Below are 13,555 nucleotides of genomic sequence, written 5' to 3'. Positions count from 1 at the left end.
GGCAGTGCCTGGCCGGGGGCGCAGGCACCTGTCACGCCAGCTCCTCTCACCTCACCCACTCACATCCAGTCCTTTTGTAAAATACACCCAGGATGAGACCTGCACGCGGTGCCTCACAGCAGCACGATTTGTGACAGCCCGAGGTGGAGAACACCAAACACCCAGTGAGGGTGAGGGGATCAGCACGGCGCGGCCACCCACGCACCCACACACCCACACACCCACGCGCTGGAACGAGACTCAGCCACAAGGAGGTGCGAAGCTCTGACCCAGGTCACCGCGCGGATGCACCTTGAGGATGTCACGCTCAGTGAGAGACGCCAGACACAGAAGGGCACGCTGTGATCCCATTTCTATGAAATGTCCAGGACAGACCGATCCACAGAGGCAGGGAGGGGATTCGTGGGTGCCGGGACTGGGGAGGGGGACCTGGGGGTGACTAAGTGACATAATGGGGACAGGGCTGCCTTCTGGGTGATGAGAATGTTCTGGAATCAGAGAGGGTGGCTGCCCGGCGTGGTGAAGGTACTGAACGCCACCTCACTGTAAGATGATAGATTTTGTATTTTCCACAATAAAAAAACAAAACAAAACAAAAACATAAAACAAAAACCAACAAACATCCAGAAACCTCCTGCCCTGCCCCTCCCTCTGGCTGGGCCCGGCCTTGGGTGGGGGCGGAGCCTGCACCCTGGTCTCCGCTTCCCCTGCCCGTGTCAGGTCCCCACAGATACGACCCTGCCTTTCCCATCTGGACACACACCCAGGAGCCCCACTCCCTCGGGGTAAGTGCCCAAGTCCTCCCTGAGGCCCACAAGGCCCTGCACGCCCTGCCCTCCTCTCCTCACTCTGTTCCTCCCGCATACCAGGTGCCGTCCTGCCCCAGGGCCTTTGCATGGCTGTGCCCTTTGCCTCTCACCCAGGTGTCCCTGCCTCCTCCAGCCCTGGCTGAAATGCCAGGCTTGTGGTGAGCCTCTGATCCAAGGCCGCCCTTCCCCAGGGCCCCTCCCCGCCCTTGTGACGCCACCTCCTCACTTCCTCATAAGCTCCTCTGTCTCTGGGCTGTGCCCCCCATGCCAGCTCCGCATGGGCCAGGTCTGCTCGGTTTCATCATCTCCAATGCCCAGGATGGGGCCTGCCCCAGCTCCTTCACCCTCTTCTCAGGCACCACGCAAGAGCAAGCCTCAAAACCACCTGGGGCCTCCTGGCTCCCTCAGCCACTTCCCAGCCATTCCTCCTGCTCTCTCCTCCCAGACCCCGGGGAGGCACCAGCACCCCCTGGGCCAGGCTCCAGGCTCCTGCCTCCTGCACCTCTCACCGCAGAACCTGTGGCAGCCTGAGTTTTTCAATTCTCTTTCCCTCTCACTGCACCAGCTACATTCCAGGATCAACAGAAAAGTTGCAGCCCGCCCTGCCGGGCCCTTGGTCAGCCTCCCCCTCCATGTGGGCATCTCCCAGCCACTGCCAGGGTCGCCCCAGGAAGCGATGGCCCCACTGGCCTTGGTCTGTCTGTCGGGTGGAGTTGACAGCAGAGGCACCTGCCCCAGCGCTGCTGAGTGGCCCCCGGGCCCCGCAAGGCCTGACGTACGCTCCCCTGGGGCCCCTCCACCTCCTCTCGGCTGTCCTGGGCCGTGGGGAACCAAATCCCCCATTTCTACAAGAGCCCTGGCCCATCATCATAGGCCCCTCCCACCACGGCCTTCACCCCACTTGCTCTGTCCCTCCTGGCCCCATCTGGCCAGCCCTGGGGGTGAACTCAGCCCAGCAGTGCCCACCCTCCCTGATGGTGTCAACCGAGCATCTCCTCCTGGAACAGGGCCGTCCAGCTGGAGCGCAGGGACTTGCCTGGAGTCCAGTCCTTGGCCCTGCAGGACCGTGCCAGGACCCTGGCAGACAGGCCCGGGAGGGGTCTCTGCGGCCTTCGAGGGCTGAGCTCCCCATCTGTGAAATGCAGGCCTGGGAAGCCCCTCAGAAGCTCCTTCTGCAGCTCCAGGGCCAGATGGGGGCTCTAGGGCAGGACCGTGTGACCCCACCCGAGCCGGGGACCTAGAGCCAGCCGGCCCCAGCCACACATGAATCCACGTGTTTAATGACAGCGTCACTGCATTACATGAGACACAAGGCTGGTCTGTCCTGGGAGCTCCCCCGCCCCCTAGCATGGGCAGAACCAGCCCCAACACAAACCTCATGCCGTCCGCCTGGCCCCGCGGCGGTTCCCAGTCCCAGGAGGAGCCTCTGAAGGCCACTGTGGGTTGTGCACTGAGCCGGCCAAGCCCTGACGCCCACAGCGACGAGGTGGCTCTTTGGCAACTGCAGGGGCCGCTGTGGGCAGGGGCGGGCGTGGGCGAAGGCAGGGTTGGTTTTCTTATTTTAAAACCTTGAAACAGTAAGACCGTGGCCGCTGGAAATCCACACTGCCACGTGCACCAGCACCCCCTGCGCAGGCGTGCAGCGAGGGGTCCGCGCCCCACCCGGACAGAGGTGGGGAGAGTCTCTCCAGTGAATGTGGAAGATCGACCCGCTTGAAATGACGGGGCTTTAAAACCAGGACCCCGTCCCCCAGGAGCAGTGGGTGGGTCCTGGCCCTTCCCCGTCTAGCCTCAAACATTTCCAGGACTGGTCAACAAAAACACAAAACAAATCCAAAGAAAAGTCACAAATACATATGTACACATGCACGCCAACCCCACTGGGGACAGACACCAGGATGTTGGGACGTGGGGAGTGGGGGTTCCCAAGCACAGCAGGGTGGTGGGTGGGACCCTCCAACCCCAACCCGCCCCACCCTCTCCACGTCCCCACTGATGAAATAGGAAGGGGTGGCGGGGGGGTGAGGGGGCAGTGCTCAGCTCAGGCCCCACTCCCCTGCCTTGCCTCCCTCCCTGCCTGCTGTGCGGCCTGGGAGCACGAGACAGAGGAGCAGAGGAGCCTGGGAAGCTTCTGGAAGGATGGAGGGCGCCCACCTCCTGGACCCCTTGGGTCTCCTTGGCTTCCCCACGGCTGCTGGCGCTGGTGGACAGGACAGGCGAAGACACAGGTAGCCTGGGGGCGGGGGCCGCACCGCCGCTGGCCTCCACAGGACCCAGCCACCCAGCAGGCACGGGGGACGCAAGTCTTGCTCGGGGAAGGAGGACGCTGGCCCTGTGAGGGCACGTGTTGGCGAATGCACAAAGACGTGGCATCTGTTGTGCTCCTCTCCAGCCAGGGCAGTGAGCAGGTCCGGGTTCAGTTCTCCTGGGGTGACGAGTCCAGAGCAGATGTTCTCCTCCGGTGTGAGGGTGACGCCTGGCCAGGATGCACAGGCCCATCTGAAGCCCACTGACCGCCGGGTGATGGCCATGACACAGATGCTTCCAGAGAGACTGCTGCTTCGAGCAGTGACAGCAGAGGTGGCTGCAAGGATTCCGTGAAGCCCAGGTGGGGACTGTCTCCTGGATCCACAGGCTGGCTCCGCCAGTGGCCCCGAGCCACCTGCCCAGGCCTACATGCCTTGGTCTGGCCTTGGGGCTGGTCTTGGGTTTGACATGGTGGGGTGCAGCCGTGAACGGGCAACCGGGGGTCTCAGGCCCCCACCAATCAGCCCTGGCGTCTGGTGGTCTGTTCTGTGCAGACGTGGGCAGTTCCAGGAAGAACATGCGGCTCCGGTAGGCAGGTGATGAACAGACGGAGGCAGTGATGGTCCCAGGGGGCGTCCGTCGCTCTGAGTACAGACGGTCTGAGCCGGGACCGTCCAATGTGGTTCTCGCCCTTTGGGAAGGGAGACAGAGCCCCTGATGCTGAGGGTCCCCGACCACGTGCCCACCCCAGATACTGGTGGACATGGTTGACAATCAGGCATTTAATGAGACTCCAGGATCCTCCAGGCCCAGCTCCCCGCCCGCCCGGCCGCCTTCCTCGGGGGACAAGCGCTGGGAAGGCAGGGTCCATGCAAGCTGAGGAGCTGGGGTCCTCCAACTCTGGACAGCTGGCGTGGTGCGGTCCTGCCCAGCAGGTTTACCGGATCCTGGTGAAGAGGTTAAGCACAGACACGGACTCCTGCAGACACATGGGGATGGGAGATGCGCTGAGCCGCAGGCCCAGGGAGGAAGCTGCCTGGAGGGAACCCAAGGCTTTGGGGCTTGGTCCTGAGGGGCTGGGAGGTGCCAGTTCAGCCTCGGCCTGCCACACTGCCCCCGACACATGACCCAGAATTTGAGGTGAGGGAAGCTTGGAAGTGGAGGAACCCGGAGGAGGGTACACCCGAGGACAGTGGGGACAGGTATGACCCTGGGACAGGTTGGGGCAGGGGCGAGTGGCGCTGATACCGACCCACTTTACCTTTGTCGAACGGGTTTTGCTAAAGACGTTCCAGAACCTCAGGGTCTCATCTCCAGCACCAGTGACGATGGCCTCCCCATCAGGGGACATTGCCTGTGAACAGGAGGGAAGCACCCCATGTCTCTGGGCCTCTAGGTGCCTCGGGACAGTGCTGGGGGACTGAAGGAGAGGGGAGCAAGGTGTGGGGTGGCTGGGCCCCCCAGACTCTGGAGCCAGGAGGGAGGGGCAGGCCGGGGCCACCACGAGCAGAAACCAAGGTTGGAGCCTTTTTTTTTTTTTTAATTTTAAGATGGGGTCTGGCTCTGTCACCCAGGCTGGAGTGTGAAGTGGAGCAGTCCTGGCTTACTGCAGCCTTGACCTCCTGGGCTCAGGTGATCCTCTCATCTCAGCCTCCTGAGTAGCTGGGACTACAGGTGCACACCATCACACCCCATTTTAAAAAAAAGTTTTGTAGAGACAGGGTCTTGCTATGTTGCCCAGGCTGGTCTCGAACTCCTGGGCTCAAGCAATCCTCCCCCCCTGGCTTCCTGAAGTGCAGGGATTACAGGCGTGAGCCACCGCACCTAGCCAAGGTTGGAGCATTTTTGCAAAAACACAAAGGACACCCCCTTGCAAGAGGGGCTCATCAACTCTGCGCAGATGAGGGACTGTCAGATGCATGGATGAAAGCATAGAACATGTTTTTCAGGGAAGAAACAAAATCTTGGCAAGTGAGGGCACATGGGGACAAGGACACCTCCTGGCCCCCTTCCAGCCACGTGCACACAGTTACTGTGTAGGACGTTCACAGGGTCATCTGAGTGGTCAGCTGTGAGTTGTTTTTGGCTTTCCTCTTCACCCCTCTTTTTGGGGAAAATAAACAAATGAAGAAGCTGAGGTCCTCCAGGAGGACAGGGCCTGCACCTGCAGGGCTGGGGAGTTCGGTAGAGCCCATTCCAACGCTGGCAAATACAACCAGCACCAGATGCCCTGACAGCCAGCCCCAGTGCTGGGTCCCGCGGGGTTTTAGATCTGCACACCATCCTCCCTAAGAACACAGGACAGGGTGCTCTGGGGCGGCCATGGCAGTTTGTCCAGAATCCCAGGGCACCTTGAAGTGCCTGGCGTGAACTCACCAGGTACAGCACGCGGTAGGAGTGCCCGGTCAGCTTGGCTACCTGGGTCAGGGAGGGGTACTTCCAGACAAGGATCTGGTTCTGTGAGTAGCCGTGCGTGCTCACCTGGAGGGCGGAGGGGACGCTGCGGTCGGTGAGGGGCAACGAGGCCGGGTGCTGTGCCTGCTGCCTCACATGCACCCGCCTGAGCCCATGTGAGAGCTCAGAGCCACCAGCCAGCCCAGGAGGAGCAGGGGATGCTGGGATGCGGCTCTGCCACCTGAGTCTGTCTGGGAGGCGTGGGGGCCACAGGTGGACCCCTCCACCCACCGCCAAAGGCTGGAGCCCAACAAGGACCCAAACAGGGCCCCACAGCTCCTCTGGCCCGCCTGCAAGTCATCCCTGAGACTGTCCTGGTGACGCGCCCGGAGTGGCTGGAGCAGGCCAGGGTGCTCAGTGGAGCCCGCTTCATCCTGGGCCTCCCGTCTAAGCAGAGGCAGCCATGGGAGCTCCCCGGCTCCTCACAGAGCCGCCAGGTGTGGCTGCGACGGGGGCCCAGAGGCCCCAGGTCTTGCCCCAGGTGAGGCCCTGATGGGGCCCAGGGGCCTTGCTCCCCACAACTCCCTGCCTCCCCGCTCGGCTTCCCTCGCCCATCTCCCTTCAGAGCAACTCTGACCCATCTCCCCACAGGCTGCTTTCAGATGGCAGGCAAGGGGCCGGCAGGACGCACATCCTGAGGCCTGGTGGGAGGCCGGGCCGCCCGCGCTCACCAGCTCGTTGGCATGCTTGGACCAGGCCAGATTGCACACTTGGGAGCCCGTGTCGATACACTGCAGCGGTTGTCCTGTCAGTGTGTTCCAGAAGCGGATACAGCGGTCGGCTGTGCCGCCCCCCGAGGCCAGCAGCCCGTGCTGATGTGGGGACCAGGCGATGGCCTTCACGGCTGCCAGGTGCTCTGTGTACTGCTGCACGGGGCTCAGGCTCGAGTGATTCCAGACCAGCAGCTGGGGGACAGGGGCTGTGAGGCCAGGGCTGTCCCAGCCCTGTGGTCCCATAGGCCGGTCCTCACAGGTGTGATGACCTGCCCTGGCACCCCACCCCACACCCCTCCTGCTGCTCCCTCAAGGACCCCTGGGGGCACACGCTCGTCACCCTGTGCCACAGGGCAGGACTGGCTGAGCAGGAAGGACAAGCCTGGGGCCCTGCTGATGGCTGTGGAGTGGGCCCAGCGCCCGCCCCAACCCGGGCTCTTCCGTTCCTGCCAGCGTGAGGGGTGCGGCTTCTGGGGAAGGGGAAGCCCAGGCTCTGGGCGGGGGTACCTTGTTGTCGTTGCCCCCCGAGGCGAGGAGCTGGTGGTCCGTGGACCACTTGAGCCCGCACACCTCCTGCCGGTGGCCCTGCAGCCGCCGCTCCGACTGCAGTGGTGGGGTGCGGATGTCCCTCTGCAGGATCATGCGGTCGCGGCTCCCGGACGACAGCTGCTCAGCATTCCAGGCCAGCGCCCCTGGAGGCCAGGAGGAAGCGGGGGTGAGCCTCTCCTGCCCTCGCGGAGCTGGGGCCTCGGGGAGCTCACCAGCCACGGGACCCGGGCTCCTCACCGACGCGTGCCGTGTGGCCCTCCAACATGGACAGCTTCTTCCCTGCGGCTGCATCCCAGATCTGCACAAAGCCCTTATGTGTGCCCACTGCCACCAGGTTCCCCTAGGATGGAAGGCACAGGCAGAGCACTGGTGTCAGGTCTGGCCCGGGGACTGTGCCTGTCCTGGCCTTGGTCGCGCCAGGCTCTCTCCTAACCAGGGCTCTGGGACAGTCTCCCTAACGACTCTTGAATGCTCGACCCCTCGGAAAAAGCGTAAACCCCTCTCAGCACATTCTGGGGTGGCGGGCACGCCCCGCACACACTGCGCCTGGGTTTGTCACAGTCTAGCCAAGACTCAGGGTACGTAGACCTTCCCACATGGACATTTCACACAGAGGGAAGGAGAAACTGCAGACACCGAGCTCCAGATTCCACACATGCCCAGGAGCTGGGCAACATGCATTGCTGTCTGCAACTGACTTTGCGGCACATGAAAATCTATGATGGATGGAGGGAGGGTGAGCGCACACGCCTGGACACGCGAGCGGTTACGAGCGCTAGGGGCAGCCCTGGGCAGCTCTGGGTGAGGGGCACAGATCCTCCCCATGACATGCTTCAAAGTTGCTGCTGAGATGTTTTCATCATAATCTAAAGTGGAACTAAAGCCCACTCGACCCTGAGTGGAAAATGGAGCTCCAGGGGAGCGAGTCCCAGGTGGGCAGGTCCTATGGAAGGAACTGGGGCATTATTTCCCCACTGGACCTGCCATCCTTTCTAGGGGCCTGGTGGGTGCCTGCTCATCCCTGTTACTCCCTCTATCAGGACCACACCAAGGCCGGGGACAGCGGGGGACACAGACCTATGCTTGGACACAGGCGACCTCAGGCCACGCAATAGACCCTCTGGGTCTTCAAGGCCCCCAACACTGTCAAGGGCCCCATCAGATCTCCCAGGTGGAGGCCAAGCCCTCTGCACTCACCCGCTCAGACCAGCCCACGGAGGTCACTGAGTCCCCTTCCACCGAGAGGTCACAGAGCCGCGTCACCTGGAGGCAGAGGTCAGTGTGAGCTTTGCTGCTGGTCTCGAAGCCCCAGTCTATCCATGTGTACATTCACCCCTCCACTATCTCACCCATCCACTCTCATCCACTCTCCTATCCACTCTCATCCGCTCACCCATCCGCTCTCCCATCCACTCCCTCAACCACTCTCATCCACTCTCCCATCCGCCTACCCATCCGCTCACCCATCCACTCTCCCATCCACTCCCTCAACCACTCTCATCCATTCTCCCATCCACTCACCCATCCACTCTCCCATCCACTCCCTCAACCACTCTCATCCACTCTCCCATCCGCTCACCCATCCGCTCACCCATCCGCTCTCCCATCCACTCTCCCATCCACTCTCCCATCCGCTCTCCCATCCACTCCCTCAACCACTCTCATCCACTCTCCCATCCGTTCTCCCATCCACTCAACCATCCACTTCCTCAACCACTCTCAGCCGCTCTCCCATCCACTCAAACATCCACTCTCCCATCCACTCCCTCAACCACTCTCATCCACTCTCCCATCCGTTCTCCCATCCACTCAACCATCCACTTCCTCAACCACTCTCAGCCGCTCTCCCATCCGCTCTCCCATCCACTCAAACATCCACTCCCTCAACCACTCTCATCCACTCTCCCATCCACTCACCCATCCACTCCCTCATCCACTCACCCATCCACTCCCTCATCCACTCTCCCATCCACTCTCATCCACTCTCCCATCCACGCACCCATCCACTCACCCACCCACTCTCCCATCCACTCACCCATCCATTCCCTCATCCACTCTCCCATCCACTCTCCCATCCACTCACCCATCCATTCCCTCATCCACTCTCCCATCCACTCTCTCATCCACTCTCCCACCCACTCACCCATCCACACACCCATCCACTCTCCCATCCACTCATTCACTCTCATCACTCCAGGCCCATAGGGTCGCTGGGTTGGTCACTGCTGGGACCTGGCAGGCTCAAGCCTGCCACACACATACAGGGGAGACACACACACACAAGGGAGAGCCTGTATGGGACGAGCAGAGGATGGGAGGAAGCTGCCCAGAGCTGCAGGGCTCCTGCTGCCGGGAGAGGACGCTCAAATGGTGAGGGCAGGGCCCAGAAGGGTGTGGGACGCTGCCGGCAGGAGCAGCTCATAGGCTGCAGGGAGGGCGCCAACCCTCACTCTCCCGAAACTACCTGCATGGCGTTATCCCTGAAACCCTCACCCCAGCAGGCAGTGTCTGCTGCTGCCCTGCACCAGCAACCCAGGCTCCCTGTAGGGACCAGCAGGCCCCGTGAGCCCAGAGGCCACGCCAGGACAGCAGCCACTCGGTGGTCATAGTGGCCCCTGGGCTCAGCCAGGCTGGGACAACTGTCTCTTCTTCTCTATAGAGCTGAACAGACATTGTGGCTCCAGTGGGGACCCCATGCTGCTGCAAATGCCACTGCTGGCTGGGAGGGCCGTGGCTGGGAGGGCTGTAGCTGGGAGGGTTGGGAGGGCCGTGGCTGGGAGGCCCTGACTGGGAGGGCCATGGCTGGGAGGGCTGGGAGGGTAGTGGCTGGGAGGGCTGTGGCTGGGAGGCTGGGAGGCCCCAGCTAGGAGGGCCATGGCAGACGCCTGGCTCGTACTGATGGTCCCCGGATCCCGGTGGGTACGCTGAGGTCTGCTGGGAGCTGGGGAGGCCCCCATGCACATGCACACCCTACGCAGCACCCACCTGGCTGGTACAGGCGCTCCACAGGTACACACAGGTGCCCAGCCCCACGCTGAGCACGTTGAGGGACGACCAGTCCACCAGATTGAGGTAGAAGTCGTCCTGCAGCTCGGGCGCGTCCAGCACCTTGAAGGGGATCTTGGAGATCTTGCGGGTGGGTTTCCGTGGGGACCGGAGCAGCTTCTGGCTGCAGAGGTGGCCACGTGGCATCCGTGAACCAAGGCACTTGGGTCACCTCTTGCAAACGCATGGGAAGTATCTCCTCCCCTGCCAGCCCCAGGAGCCCAGTCCGGCCCCTCCAATCACCGCTGCCACCATGTGATCCTAAACCCGGGAACAGTCCCACAGCCCTTCACCCTTGGGTGTTTGGCTGTCCTGGGCTCCCTTCCACAGCTGTGCTGGCTCTGCTGCCCACACCTCCTCCAGGCAGCCCTTCCTGACTACCCTGCCCCCTGTCTGAGGCCAACACTGCCAGGCCATGGTGTGCCCTTGGTGAGGGGATCTCTGGACTGCTCTAGGCCTGGCGTACACTTCTATTACTGACCATGGCCTCATGGGGGGCTGGGCCCCCTCCACTCTAAGGACTCTGGGGGAGGACACAGTCACAGCTCCAGGCCACTATGCCCTGGGAAACCCCCTTCAGCCTCGCCCACCAGGACCCGCAGGGACAGGGCTGCAGAGGAAGCTGGGACCCACCTCTTGTTGCTGACGGGAGACAGGGAGTAGGGAGACACGTCGTTGCCATCATCGGGGCTGGAGCGCTTGGTGCTGAGGGAATACTGTGGAGCAGGGGACACACCAGCTGAGCGCACGCCCAGGCCGCAGGACCCTCAGAGCCCCCCAGCAGCCCACGCTTCTGGTACAGCTCATAGCCCTAAGGCAGGTGCTGAGACTCTGTTGGAGCAGCTGTAAACAGGAAGGCGCCTTCCTGGCAGGGACTGTGGACCCCCACCCCTTCCGCCCTCTCTCGAGGGACCCAAGCCAGGCTCTGTGTGATCCTGCCTTCGAGCTCCTGGATCATGTGGACAGAGCGGGGCCCTGTGGGAGGACTCAGTGCTGCCTCCTGTGGGCAGGACCCCCACCGACTTGGGTGTTCGGGACCCCAGGTAGCACTGGTGTGGGGAGAAAAAGCCCAAGAGGCTGAGCCTGGATTCCTCCTGCACCCCCACGTCCCAGTTTACCTGCTAGGCCTCCAGCCTCAGATCCCAGAGCACCAGGGTCCCTGACCTGGCTAAGGAGCAGGGTCAGGGCATGGGGGCTAAGCCATGGCTGGGCCCAAGAACCAGGCTCGGGGAGGCAGAGGTGGTGCCCGGGGAGGCTGCCACTGGGAGCCAGCTCCCGGGGAGGGGTGCCGCAGGCTTACCGTGAACAGACCCTTCTTCTCAGGCGTGGAGGGCTGCAGCCTGCGGTCCTCAGTCTGCGGGTCCTGCACCTTCTCGATGCCGGCACCCAGCAGCTCATTCTTGAGCAGGGCGGAGTAGGCCAGGCCGTCTGCGGGCATCAAGCACAGTGAGGCAGGGCAAGGCAGGGTGGGGGCCTGCAGGGCGGATGGGCTGGGACCCTAACCTTTGCCGTTGTCTGAGGTGGCGTCCTTGGCTTTCCGGTTCTGACTGGGAGACTTCTCATTCTCCTGCAGGCAGGAGAGCAGAGAGGGAGGGGTCGAGGCACCTGCTTGTTCCCAGCCCTAGAGCAAGGAGGGCAGGAGGGGCCCTGGGCCTCCCGGGGGGTCCCATCTCCTGCCCAGCCGGCCCCTCACGTTAATCCTGTGGAAGTTCACGCTCCAGTTGGCTCCGGCTCTGGAGGGGATGAAGCGGTCTCCGTGCTTGCTGGGCGAGGACACTGGGGAGCTGGCAGGCGTCAGGGTCCGCCGCATCTCCGTAACCTGAAGGGCATCAGCAGAGGGCTTGCTCTCAGCACCGAGAGCCCCCCGAGAGCGCCCCCAGGCCAGCCTCTCTCAGCCTCTGGCCACTAAGCAAAGGGGGCTTTGATCTTAAAAACCCAAGGGGTGGGCCGGGCGCGGTGGCTCACGCCTGTAATCCCAGCACTTTGGGAGGCCGAGGCGGGCGGATCACGAGGTCAGGAGATCGAGACCATCCTGGCTAACATGGTGAAACCCCGTCTCTACTAAAAATACAAAAAATCAGCCGGGCGTGGTGGCGGGCGCCTGTAGTCCCAGCTACTTGGGAGGCTGAGGCAGGAGAATGGCGTGAACCTGGGAGGCGGAGCTTGCAGTGAGCTGAGCTCCTGCCACTGCACTCCAGCCTGGCAAGACTCCGTCTCAAAAAAAAAAAAAAAAGAAAACCCAATGGGTGGAGCCACACAGTCACTCGTGGTCACTCGTGGTCAGGGATTTCTGTGCCAGAAGCCTCCGGGAGATGCCAGGCCCATGGGCAGGCTCAGCCTCCCAACGCTGCCAGGTAGGAGGGTGGAGAGGGCAGGGCCACGGGACGGGGTGGAATGGCAGGAATGGGGGCCACGGCGGAGGGGACAGAGCCAGGGAGCACGAGACCCCAACTGCCCTCCCAGCGCCGCGTGGGTGCCATGCATTCAGTTTCTAGATGATCACAGACACAGGCCTTGACGGCACAACACACGCAACAGCTGTGCCCAGAACCACCTGGGAGTGTGGCCCCCCCTCATCCCCATCTCCTGCCGCCCACAACACCCATCTAACCCTCCAACCCCAACTGACTGTCCCCGTGCCGTCCTTTTTCTATGAGGGGTCTGTTATCAGCTGACCGGTGTCCCAAAAAGATACTGTGAAGTCCTGAGCCCCGCTACCTGGGAATGGGACTCTGATTGGACACGAGTTTCTTGCAGATGTGATTATACTCAAGAGGAAGCCATTAGGGTGGGCCCTGATTTGATGACAAGCATCCTCATAAGAAGAGGAAAACATGGACACAGAGACACAAGCAGATGGTTCCAGGACAGATGCAGAGGCCAGAGGGACGTGGTCACAGCCACGGATAGCAGGAGCCCCCAGAAGCTGGGAGAGGCAGGAAGGGTCCTCCCCTGGAGCCTTGAGAGGAAGCTCGGCCCTGCCCACACCGTGACCTCCGACTCTGGCCCCCCAGGACTGGGAGAGGTTCTACGAGTGCTGCGTGGGCCCCGTCTGCAGCCTCTCTGGTGGAGTCCCAGGAAACACAGGGTTGCTGTCACATCTTCCTGCCCCCAGCCTGTGACGCAGTCATGGCCCTGACACTTTGGAGGGTTCCAGGGCTGTCTCTCCGCAGCCTGGCGCTCCGTCTGGGTCTGAAGGTGGTTCTGTGTCATAAAGTCCAGGCTGTGCTGGGTGAGTGCGGGGCAGGATGGGTGTGTGGGGAGCTCTCCCAAAACTGCCAATGCCCGCTCCTCCCCCATCTCCCGTTCACACCCTGGCCTGGCTGCATCCGTGAGACTCAAAGTGCACTGGATGGAGGGTCCTGGGTCCTCGCACTGCGCCCCGCCCTCCCACGCACTGCTGGGCCCGCAGGCACACAGGGCGCTCAGGCTCCCACTGTCCTCCTGGCAGCCCCAAGAGCGCTCTGGAGACCGAGGGCCGGCACTAGGGCTGCTCCTGCTGCTGGGCACCATGGTGCCCAGACCCTCTCTGTGCAAACAGACACCCCTGTATTTATGCCTCTCTCTCTCTGAAATCCCTGAGATCGCAAAGACCCCTCTAATTCTACACCACTTTTCTTCTGCAGTGGCCCTGTCCCTTTACCAATGGGGACCCTGCTACATCACGCACGATCCTGGATCTGCCTCCCTGGCTCTGCCCTGTGGGGGCCGCACTGCACAGGGGGAGAAGGCGGCTGT

The 13,555-nt window shown here is 62.5% G+C and overlaps 1 protein-coding gene across 2 annotated transcripts in view; it reads right to left on the bottom strand.

Annotated features, from left to right (window-relative positions):
• Positions 1–546: 546 nt before the first annotated feature.
• Positions 547–13,555, bottom strand: part of FZR1 (fizzy and cell division cycle 20 related 1) — a 30,609-nt gene continuing 17,600 nt past the window's right edge. The window contains exons 3-14 of one of the 2 annotated variants that reach the window (XM_054462047.2): positions 11,511–11,636; positions 11,321–11,384; positions 11,118–11,245; positions 10,451–10,533; positions 9,758–9,941; positions 7,970–8,035; positions 7,010–7,112; positions 6,731–6,915; positions 6,182–6,415; positions 5,433–5,537; positions 4,309–4,410; positions 547–4,035 (exon numbers count right to left, since the gene is read on the bottom strand). In XM_054462047.2, the coding sequence (XP_054318022.1) occupies positions 3,994–4,035; positions 4,309–4,410; positions 5,433–5,537; positions 6,182–6,415; positions 6,731–6,915; positions 7,010–7,112; positions 7,970–8,035; positions 9,758–9,941; positions 10,451–10,533; positions 11,118–11,245; positions 11,321–11,384; positions 11,511–11,636 (1,422 nt within the window). In that variant the 3' untranslated portion in view covers positions 547–3,993. The remainder of the gene's footprint in view (positions 4,036–4,308; positions 4,411–5,432; positions 5,538–6,181; positions 6,416–6,730; positions 6,916–7,009; positions 7,113–7,969; positions 8,036–9,757; positions 9,942–10,450; positions 10,534–11,117; positions 11,246–11,320; positions 11,385–11,510; positions 11,637–13,555) is intronic. The other variant, XM_054462048.2, reaches the window with a different exon arrangement.

The sequence above is a fragment of the Pongo pygmaeus genome, chromosome 20 (assembly GCF_028885625.2).
Source record: "Pongo pygmaeus isolate AG05252 chromosome 20, NHGRI_mPonPyg2-v2.0_pri, whole genome shotgun sequence".
NCBI classification, from domain to species: Eukaryota; Metazoa; Chordata; class Mammalia; order Primates; family Hominidae; genus Pongo; species Pongo pygmaeus.
The sequence above is the reverse complement of the archived record's forward strand: the minus strand, read 5'-3'. Positions and strand labels throughout refer to the sequence as shown.